Source organism: Salvia hispanica, chromosome 2 (genome assembly GCF_029641045.1).
Source record: "Salvia hispanica isolate PSC_SH4W2 chromosome 2, Shi_PSC_v1, whole genome shotgun sequence".
Taxonomy (NCBI): domain Eukaryota; kingdom Viridiplantae; phylum Streptophyta; class Magnoliopsida; order Lamiales; family Lamiaceae; genus Salvia; species Salvia hispanica.
Genome location: NC_142693.1, coordinates 14,045,694 through 14,057,404, shown reverse-complemented (window position 1 = coordinate 14,057,404; position 11,711 = coordinate 14,045,694). Strand labels below are relative to the sequence as shown.

General features: G+C 36.9%; 1 protein-coding gene and 1 non-coding gene across 2 annotated transcripts; one reads left to right on the top strand and one right to left on the bottom strand.

The window, feature by feature from the left end:
• Positions 1-1,064: 1,064 nt before the first annotated feature.
• Positions 1,065-9,732, top strand: LOC125206282 (uncharacterized). The gene is made up of 2 exons (XM_048105558.2): positions 1,065-1,245; positions 7,709-9,732. The coding sequence occupies exons 1-2, from the start codon at positions 1,065-1,067 to the stop codon at positions 9,730-9,732; spliced, it is 2,205 nt and encodes a 734-aa protein (XP_047961515.2).
• Positions 7,771-7,877, bottom strand: LOC125208743 (small nucleolar RNA R71). The gene has a single exon (XR_007174222.2). It is a non-coding gene; the product is annotated as a small nucleolar RNA R71 (small nucleolar RNA).
• Positions 9,733-11,711: the final 1,979 nt, after the last annotated feature.

The following is an 11,711-nucleotide window of genomic DNA, read 5'->3' as shown; positions in this document are numbered from 1 at the left end:
TGGGCGAGCCCATATCCAAAACCTTCCATAGATCCCTGTCTGGGCCCATAAGGAACTTAATATAAATAGGAGAATAAAGGAGACAGAATAATCACAATTTTTATTCTCAAAATTTTCGAAAATTCCAAACTCTCCAGCTGTGGAGGATTTCGAATTCTTCACCTATTCCCAAAATGATTTCTTCTGTCTTCTTTATTCGAGTCCTAGTATTTTGATAAGATCAGCCCACCCTGATATCGAGATACAGTTCGGGAACCAGTCAGAAGATCCGTGGTCTAGTATTGAAGATCATCACGTGGAGAAGGCGCGAGCAATCGACGATTCTTTGGAGAATCAAATCGGTAACTCTAAACCGTAGAATTCATGTTTTAGGATTTACTTTCTATAAGCATGAATTATTTGCGTTCTAGCATGCAATTATCCGTTTAACATGTGAATTGATTAATCGCATAATCGGTCAAATAGATCCGTGTGTCTGATTTATTTGTTTTGTACAAGTCTTCCGCTGTGCAAGGGGCACCAAACCCCAACAATTGGTATCAGAGCCAATTTTTGGCTCTGATTATGTGGATTAATTTCATGTTATGTGAATTGCTTGAATGCATGTTTTTCTTCGTTGCGTTGCTTGGTTGTTAATTTTTGAATTAATGAATATAACGTATGAACGAAGAATTGAAAAGCCGTGGAATTTAATTAGCCAAGACATGTAGTCAAAATAACATCATCATTACGTGTAATGATTGCTCCAATCATTTTGTTGTTGAATCAATTCGTTGATGACTACCCATGTTTGCAAAATCGATTCAATTCGGAGGCAATTTAGAGTCATCCCCGACAACAGCGGCGACCGGAGGGCAGCTCCTCGCGTGTCCACGCGGAGCAGTGGTGTTCGGGGCAGCGCCGGCGCCAGCGAAGCGTCAACGACGCAGCAGCCGCTGCGAAGGTGCCATCGCAGTTGCGACGACGAAGCAGCAGCGGCGGCAGCGGTGACGCAGTGACAGCAGCTCCGGCGGTGCGACATCGACGCAGCAGCGTCGGCGATGTCCAGCGCCCGCTGTGAGTAGATGCTGCGTGGGAAGCTGCGTGCGACGGAGGGGACAGACCAGCGGGATGCCGGCAGCGATGGCGGTCTGAGTGGGAGCCCTTCATGGGCGGTTTCCGGGCTCAAAAGACAGCGCGCCGTCGTGAACAGCCGGGGTTGGAGCAGGCTGGGGGTCTCGCAAGTCCACGGGCAGCAGCAGCGATGTTTGAGAGGGAGTCTGACAGCGTGCAAGATTAGGATTTTCCTATGCGCGACGTCGTCTCGTCCCGTGACTTCGCTTTCCAAAATTGATTAGGATTTTCAAATCCTTGGATTCAATTTCGGAAATAATTCAAGATTAATTTGGAAATAAGATTTGAATATATCTTTTGTGGATTTTATATATTATTGATTTTGTATCAAATCATGGATTAATTATAGATTTTATCCTTATTTTATGGATTTGTAGGGATTTAATTCCTAGACGAAAATCCTAGTTAAATTTGGATAATGACAATCTAATATTTATCTATATCCTATGGATTAATGTGGATTTATCCCTAGACGTACCTTAGTTGGATTTAGATAATGATAATATTATTTTATTCTTATTCTATGAGTTTATATGAATTTATTCATAGATAAATTATAGATGGATTTGGATAGTGATAATATAATATTTTATTCTTATCTTATAGATTTATATGGATTCATTCCTAGATAAATCTTGGATAGATTTGAATAATTATAATATAATATTATCGTATTCTATGGATTTATATGGATTTATTCCAAGATAAATCCTAGATGAATTAGGATATAAACATTTATATTAATTTATTTTATCCTATGGATTTGAATAGATTTAATTCTATTTAGACAAATCTTAGATGGATTAAAATAAGTATTAATCCAAGTTATCCTTATCTCTTGGATTTATGTCCTAGATAGATTAGGATATTAATGATATATAAGAAAATCCTTATTTAATTGGATTTAGATAAATTCATTTATCTAAGAAATCCTAAGTAATATTTGATATATTTTAGATGTCTATTCTAAATAGAATTAAGATTTATATAAATCTTGGTTAATAGGATTTTATTTTTATCTTATGGATTATGATGGATTTATTTCTATCTAGTAATATCCTAGTACGATTTAAATAATGATAATCCTAGATCAACGTTATCTTGAATTGTAAGATTTGATTTTATCGAAATAAAATCTAGAATAATCCTAAGTGGATTTAGATAGTTGACTCTATCTTGATAAATCCTAAATAAATTTGGATAATTATTATCCAAGATAAAACTTAATTATTTAATTGATTCTCCCTTGACTAGATTAAATAATTTTCGATAATTATCCGGTGTGTTTAAATGCCATGCATTTATCTGTTTATTTGGTGTTTATCTATTTTAAGTGGATTACCTGCTTTATCTGCTTATGTGATAATTATGCAAAAAACATATAAAAATATCTAAGTGATGATTACAACAAGTGCGTTGTATACGGTCTCCATCGGTTGGTTTGCAAATTTATGAAGCTAGTTTCTAATATTATCGCCATCCATGCTGCGGGGACAATAATCCTAAGAAATAGCAAGTTCATAAGGGCAGACTTCTCAAATATAAATAATATGAATTAGAAAGTAGTTTCTAATATTATCGCCACCCATGCTGTGGGGACAATAATCCTAAGAAATTACAAGTTTCAGAAGTTCAAACAGAATTTATGAGATAGCTTGGTTTTGTTATCAACACATGAGCATTGTTATGGGAGTGTGTTGTAGAAACAAGATTCTGTAATGCTAAATCTGATGGCCGTGCTTAGGCAACATTTGGCGGCCATGCTGTGCTGCGGTCTCTGGACTATTCGTCGGAGTTGTGACCCGTAAAAATGCTAAAATTTTGATGCGTATTGACCTCTGCTTGAGGGTACACAATTTTAATTTTACAGTTGCAAGATACATAATTGTTTTGTGGTTATTTGCGATTATGTATTGAGCATAAGTATGTGATAATAAGTTCATTTGCCAAATCTTCATTATGTCATTCAATATTTGTCTGCGATCCTTAAAGAAAGTAAACTCGAATGCCTAAATTATGTAGACCGAAAACGAAAATGGATATGATTCTCATCGCTGAAAGCTTGGAGTTTATACTCAATGATTCATGTCCTCCAATTCCTTGACATAATTCCACGAAGAATGTTCGAGAATGCATTATGCATGTACTTGACAAGTTCTTTGAGGAATAAGGTCAAGCTATTTTCCTTTAAGTAGCACGACAAGTCTTGGTTAATGACGATGAAAGATGAATATCAATAGAATTTGTCAAGATGATTCGATTGGAATATCCTAGAGTGACAGAATGTTTTGAGGATCTTTTGATCACTCAAATGGTTTCTGACACACAAGTCATCGCCTAAAGTAATAAGAAATGACTACAAGAAGGTTTAACTGAAAAGTAGAAAATCTTCAGACTAATAGTTGTTATATTACTGTTAGAGAAAAGTAACATGATAGATGTCGAATTCATAAAGGCTGCATTTTTCTTAAGTCCTAGTTCATTTGAACAAAAGACTAGATATGGAAATGGGACAGCCTAAATTGTCATCAAAATTTGTTTAAAGCGAGAAAAGATATTTTGTGAGTTGGATTGACCTATTTTATAGAAGGACAATGACTTACATGACAATGCAACTTCTAAGTAAGAGATCTTAATCCAGTTAGGTTTTTGTTGCAGTGGGAGCTATTAATGCTCAACTATTGTTTTATGGTTGATGCTTAAGGCATCATAGTATTAAAATAATATAAGTGCGACAAGGTTGAGTATTCAACAACATATCAACTTCTTAATCATTGAATGATAAAGTATTTATGGCTCTTAGTCTTAAGGCCAAGAAAATACTTAGCAATTGTTCGAACTGATCTAGACTATCGAGATTTTAACATTTCGTTAAATAGTTTGAGAGTTGAGAAAGTCTGTTTGATGCACTATGAGTTAGAATCATTTGATTTTTCAAGAGATTCAGTATACTTATAGAAGTGCAACATAGAAAGACTAGCAAGTCTCAATGGTTTACACCATAACGAGACGAGCAAAGGGTTATGATCAGTAATAGGAGTCTAATCTCCATTAACGAATCCAAGCATTCATCTAATGAATGGGATAGTTATGTAAGAAGGAATCGAAGTCTTTCTAAGACAAGTTTGATTAAGTGATGAGTTGTACTCATTAAAATCTTATCATTGATGGGATAAACATTAAAGAAACTACCAACATCAGTACCTTCTACAAAACACGAGTTGTAGACTAGAGTGTCTCTAGTCTAGCACATCTCAAGGTGTAATGTTGTTCCAACACATGTGTTGGAAAAGTGTCCAAGAAATTGGAGTTGAGTACTGAGGCATGTTTTAAGGTTTGTCCCAAATGATGTAAGGTTATAAGTTTTGTAATCTTCAAAGATATAAATCTTGTATGAAGATCATGAGATGAACTATAAGCCTAGCAACGTGATAACTCTCAAAATAAAGCGAGAGATATCAGATTTTCCACATTACCAAGAAGTCATACCATTAGAAACTTTTGCACTAATAGAATCAACTTCAGTACCTAAGATTGTAAGAACCATATCGTAGTGGGAGTGTTCCACTGGAACACAACAAGTTCATGGGTCTAAGAGTGTCGTAAGACTCAGTCTTAGATTAACTTGAACATAATCCCTTTAACTACAATGTAGTATTGGTTAATTTGGATAATCATCTTTGAAAAGGTGATAGATTCCATATTACAATCTAAGATAGACAACATATTTTACAAGACTTGCAATACTACCTACAGGTTGTGTCAGTTAGTGGGAGCGAGTATATTTGCAAGTGTAAATGTGGATCTCAAATGGCAAGACAATGACAATGGGTTATGCCCAAGGAGAATTATCTTCTCACTATCGTTGTGCCAGAATTTATTCGATCATATTGTCTATTAGAACTTACATAAATTAGAATGTATGTATTATGATTGTCAAGACAACCTTCTATAAATAGAAGTCTTGAGGAAATCATCTACTAGAACATTCTAATGGATATGTAATTAAGGGCAAGAAATGCATGATTGGAAGCTAATATAGACCTTCGTGGTCTTAGGCAAGCATCTAAATCAGAGTATATGTGTTTTATCAAAATTGTCAAATATTTGGAATTTGACTTTTGCCCATAGCAGTGTAAGCACAAGGAAGTTGAAAGTGCATTAAAAATGATATTATTGGTACTCTACGATGATGAAATCGACAAAAGTTGCAAACAACTAAGATTGGCATCTGGCGTAGGAAACTGGTTGTCTGCCCAGTTTAAGATAAAGGATTTAAGAGAAACTAATTACATTCTTAGCATCTAAGTCCTTTTTAAGATTGCTAGAAAGAATGTTGAGATTCTCTTAGGAATCTTATATCTACACATTGCTTGGAACATTTTAGCATTAGAAATTCCATGAAAAGGTTTATACCTTTCAAGATGGAATTGTCTTGTCTCTAGTCAAGTGTCGTTTGATGCTTAGTGAGATCAAGAATTATGAGACTAGTTTCGGAGATAGTTGTCTCATGTATGCTATAATGTGTACTAAGTTTGATATTAGTTGTGCTTATGCATGAAAATCGTATATCATATTAACCATGGCAAAGGACTTTGATTGAGGTAAAGAGTATACCATAGTGCTTGAGAAAGACTAATTGCTATATTCTAGTTTACCAGTCATTCATGTAATGTCCTTGGGATTACACTGACTTAGTTTTATGACTAATCAGTGATCGAGTAAGTCATCCTCTGAAAATGTGTTTACCTTAGGAGTATCTTCCTAATAGCTTTAATCGTAAGTTTGAGTATGCCTATGAGTATTACGTTTGGTTGTGATTGCTCTAGTGAAGGCTAACTCAAGGGACACACGAGCTAATAAAGCTAAGCAATCACATAGAGAGATGAAATTAATTAAAAGATCAAGTACGCAGCAAAGACATTATGGTGGAAAAGATATGATCAGAGAACAACCAAGCAGATTTTTCACATAAAATGCCTTTGTGGCAACATGTTCAAACATGATGTGAAATGAATGGTGGTTCGATATATCTAGTACCAAGACCTGCTTTGTGTATAAGTGGGAGAGTTTTTGGCAGTGGGTATACTCGAAAGCATGTTTTGAGTATAAGTGGGAGATTGTTAGGTTTGGTATACTGAAAAGCATGTTTCGAGCAAGTTTCGCTCGAATAGAATCTTGCTTGTATACGTAAAACTCTGTAATCCACTTTTAACCCAATTCAGTATTATTCGAGCAGTTTCGCACGAATAGAATCAGTATATTATTACATTGTGTTTTCTTGTGCATTTATAAGATGTTTTATAAACATTTAAATGTATAAGAAACAAACAATGTCTAAGTCTTTTGCTTAGTAGACTGGTTGTGGGCGTCGTCCACTTTAAGGTAACACAGTCGGTTCTATGCAATGCTTTGCAAAAGAAAAAAAAGAATTTCACAACCCAGATAGGCTTAGACTACCTATCGTGAAAGGTTGCAATGTCAGTCCGATTATTTCTAAGCCTTTCTGAAATAAGATGACATTGGTGTGGTATAGCACTGAATGGATCTAACAGCAAGACGTGTCTTTATGCTATCTACTGAAAGACTAGGTCTTGATAAAATACTATTTCTTAATCTGCATACGTTAGCATTGAGCATACGGTATTGATTATGCACTACTTTGACTTATCAAATGGTGCGGGTTTTTCGCAACCCAATAATCCTGATATATTGGGTAGTGGTGATTAATATCTAGCGGTGCTAGGATTGCTATTAAGTTGAATCGTGCGCGAGGTGAGTCTCGTTTGATAATGTCCTCAAGAGGAGCTCAAACAAGGTTTTATTATTCGGAAAACTGGCCAGTTGGAGTTTTATTACTCTATGAATAATAAATAAGTGTTTCTTGCTAAGTCCACTCTTGGAATTAATAAGATGTTAATTAATTAAGTCCATAGCAGACATTAATTAATTAATGGATATTTATATCTTAAGCGCGGGAAATAAATAATATAAATAACGGAAACCCGGATTACTTGTAATTTCGGATTTGGATGGGGAGTGCAATATTACTTCTGTAGTGGCTGCTCGTAATATTCCAATATAAGCTTGTATTAAATTGTGGGTTCAATTTAATTAGTAAAAAGCTAATTGGGCGAGCCCATATCCAAAACCTTCCATAGATCCCTGTCTGAGCCCAAAAGGAACTTAATATAAATAGGAGAATAAAGGAGACAGAATAATCACAATTTTTATTCTCAAAATTTTCGAAAATTCCGAACTCTCCAGCTGTGGAAGATTTCGAATTCTTCACCTATTCCCAAAAGGATTTCTTCTGTCTTCTTTATTCGAGTCCTAGTATTTTGATAAGATCAGCCCACCCTGATATCGAGATACAGTTCGGAAACCAGTCAGAAGATCCGTGGCCTAGTATTGAAGATCATCACGTGGAGAAGGCGCGAGCAATCGACGATTCTTTGGAGAATCAAATCGGTAACTCTAAACCGTAGAATTCATGTTTTAGGATTTACTTTCTATAAGCATGAATTATTTGCGTTCTAGCATGCAATTATCTGTTTAACATGTGAATTGATTAATCGCATAATCGGTCAAATAGATCCGTGTGACGACTTAGCCAAAAAGTTCTTGGAGAGGTTTTTCCCTCTTAGCTCTACTCTCAACCTACAAGCGGAGATCTCCCACTTTAAAATGAAGAGCCAAGAGTCTATGTTTGAAGCATGGGAGAGATTCAATGCTTTGTTGAAGAAGTGTCCTAACCATGGGTTGTCTCCGGGCCATCAAGTGAGCCTTTTCTATAATGGATGCTCGGAATTTATCAAAAGTCAACTAGACTTTGGTTCGGGGGGATCATTCTTGGACAAAGGGGTTGATGAGTGCAAGAAGATGCTTCAAAGGCTTGCATACACTAGCAAGAGTTGGAGCTCGGGTCGAGATGGCTCTATGCCGGTAGCTTCGGTTGTTGATTCGGATGCATTCAATCTCCTCAACCAACAAATGATGATTCTCAATCAAAAGGTGGATAGCATAAGTTTGAGGATGACACCCAATGTAGAGCCTCAACCTACCGTAGAGGATGTTAATTATGTGCATCAAGGAGGAAATCAAAGGAATTTCTACAATTATCGCCCCAACAATGGGGGTGGTAATTATCGTCCATCCTTCAATACACATCCAAATCTTTCGTATGGGAATCCGAATAATGCTATTCAACCAAGTGGGGTTAACAATTCACCTAGCACTTCAAAGTCTTCAAGTGATGTTACCAATGAGCTTCTAAAAGCTTTGATGGAGAAGACCGATGGGATTATGGAACACTCTACCAAGAGGATTGATAAAGTTGAGACGGCGGTGGTAGAAGTTGCTACAAGAATGGGGGCCTTGGAGCACCAAATGAGTCAAATTGCTCAAACCGTGGGTCAACTTCATCAACCGGGGCAATTCCCAAGCACTACAATTCCAAATCCGAAAGATTGCAAGGCAATCTACTTGAGGAGTGGGACAAGTTATGAGAGTCCTCCTATGCCCGAAGTGGAAGCTAAGGAAGTACCCGAAGAAGAGAAAGAAGAAGAGGAAATAGAGGTGGAGTCACCTAATATGCCATCCGAGGGTCAACCCGAGACAATTATTCCTCCCAAGCCCATGGAAGTCAAAATTCCTTTTCCTCAAGTGGTGCATAAGAAGAAATTAGATGAGAAGTTTGCAAAGTTCCTTGAGATCTTCAAGAGGGTGCACCTCAATATACCTCTCATTGAGGCACTCCAACAAATGCCCGGCTATCTCAAATTCTTGAAGGAGATTATGTCAAAGAAGAAGAAGTTGGTTGATTATGAAACCGTGAGCTTGACCGAGAATTGTAGTGCAATCATCCAACAAAAGATGCCGGCAAAGATGAAAGATCCAGGAAGCTTCAACATCTCTTGTGTGATCGGGAATGATAGGCAAACCAAGGCCTTGTGTGATTTGGGGGCAAGCATAAATCTTATGCCCTTAAGCTTCTTCCGGAAGTTAAAGTTTGGTGTTTTGAAGCCGACTACCATCACCCTTCAAATGGCGGATAAGTCCGTCAAGTTCCCCAATGGAATTCTTGAAAATGTCTTAGTAAGGGTGAATGATTTTATCTTCCCCGTGGACTTTGTAGTCTTGGACATGAAGGAGGATCCTAATGTTCCTCTCATTCTTGGAAGACCATTCCTTGCAACCGGGAAAGCTTTAATTGATGTCACCAAGGGAGAACTCACCCTTAGGCATGGAAACAAGACGGCTATCCTCTCTATGTTAGACAAGATGAAACGCCATGAAATGGAAGAATCCAAGAGAGTAGAAGAGGTGCCTTTGGAAATTGAAGAGTGCAAGGTGATACAAGTGTCTAAGGATGTTGAAGTTGAGAAGCCATTGGAGGAGATCTTGGTCCCTAATTGGTTTTTTGAGCTTGAGAATGAAACAAGTTTGGGGGAGCAAAAGAAGGAGGTGCCAAAATGGGCAAATGGTGAATCTCATGGAGTTGACCTTGGAGAAAATGACAAGCCTATTTGGTGGAAAAAGTGGCTAAACAAGCTCTATTTGGCCGCAAAAGCTAGGACGGGCCCCAATGAGGTGATCCAAGTGAGCTTGGACCATTAAGTGAGAGCTTGAAGACCGTCGGGCAAACGACGTTAAACAATTGCGCTATGGGGGAGGCAACCCCTAGTAGGTACAATTTTATTTTGTGTCAATGTGTTTTTCTCTCACTTGTAGGATTTTTCTTTGTTTTAGTGTGTGGAACAGGAAAATGGGAACAAAAGAGTGAAAAATGGAAGAAATGGAAAAATAGGTTGAAATCCAGTGGAAAAACCCGACCGGGTGTTTTTCTTTTTCAAGAAAACCCGGTCGGGTGTTTTGCCGAAGCAAGTGGGAGTCCAGAGAGGAAACCCGACCGGGTGTTTTCCATCTCTCGGAAAACCCGGTCGGGTGTTATTAAAACACTCGACGCCGATTCCGAACCCTAGCTCCCCAATTTCCGAATTTCGGTGATTTCCTATAAATTTCTCCCTTCCAATCTCACTTCTACACTCTAATAACTCTTCTACTTCATCCTCTACTTCATCTTTTACATATTTTAAACCATTTAATTGGTGGACTTTTGTGAGAACAAGGCAAGAAGCTAATTTTTGAGTTCTACTTAAATTAAGCCCTAAAGGTATGAATTTCTCCCTTTATTCTTCTCTACCCAAGTATTATTGTTGTTTATTGAGTGATTTATGGAATATTATGATGAATTTGGTGCATAATTGTGGGTTTTTGAGGATTAAGAGTGGATTTGTTGTAGAATTGCTAGAATGGGTGAGAATTTAGAACTTGTTTGCATAATGTGAAGTTGAATATGTTGATATGTTGCCTTGTTGGACATTGTTGCTCATTTGTTTTAATGTTGATGAAGAGTTGGGTTGTTGAATGATAATACTATCAAAGGATGGTGTAGTTGTGAGTAATTTTGGTTTGAATTGATTGGTCTTGGGGGAGAGTTTGGCTACAAGCATGAGGATATAAAGTGAAATCTTTGAGCTTTACATGTTAGAACAAGGATAGGATGAATTTGTGCATCTCTTGAGCTTCAATTGTGATTTTGTGATTAATTTCTTTTGTTATATGCTTTGATTGTTGATATATAAGAAATTATTAGGAGGTGATGCCTACTCTTGTGTTTTAAATGATTAGTTTGATGATAGAGATTAGTGAAAAGTACTCCATGATGATAACTTATTGAATGTTAGCCTTGAGCTAAGTTTGGGGGAGTACTTTTACTTTGTGTGGTTAATAGTTTCTCTAGGTTTTGGTTACATTGCCATCTAATGCTCTCTATTTGTAGGTACAAAAATGCGGGGTCAACCTTCGAAATGATGAAGAGATTTACAAATGGAATGCCTTGGCCAAGTTAGATTACAAGGTTGCACAACAACCATGTCGGGACTTGCTTCAACGGCTAGGTCCCCTTCAATGCTTCGATAGTGAAGGTCCATGGAAGATCCACTCTCTTTCAAACTTATCCTAGCATTGCTTAGAATAAGTTTGGGGGGTGTCTAGTGGATTTCCTTTTACTTTTCTCTCTCTCGTTGATTTGATTTGATGATACCCGACATGTTCCTTTTACTTTTCTCTCTCTCGTTGATTTGATTTGATGATACCCGGCATGTACCCCTATTCTTTTAACTATATTTGATGATGATATTTGGGCATGTAACCTAACTTATGATTTTCTTTGTTTGTGGATTTTGTGGAATATTTTCCTTGTTCCATTTGTGTTGTTTTTGTGTTTATGTTTCTTTTTAGGAATGTTTTTCTTGTTTTCTTAGTGTGTTTAATAATCTTCCTTGGGTAGAATGACAATAGGGTGAGAGAAAGTGATGTTTGAACGAGTGTGGGGATTTGTTGGAGGAGTTGCCAATGATTATTTTGTGCAAAAATTTTTGAAAATCTTGTTGATATGGCTAAGTAACATGTAATTTTCATTTCAAATTGCCTAAAGTGAATCGCATGATGCCTTGTCTTTTGCCAAAATGACCTTGTGAGAATTAAGCCTATACTATCACTAAATGTGTGTTTTATCTCAAGCATGTCATATG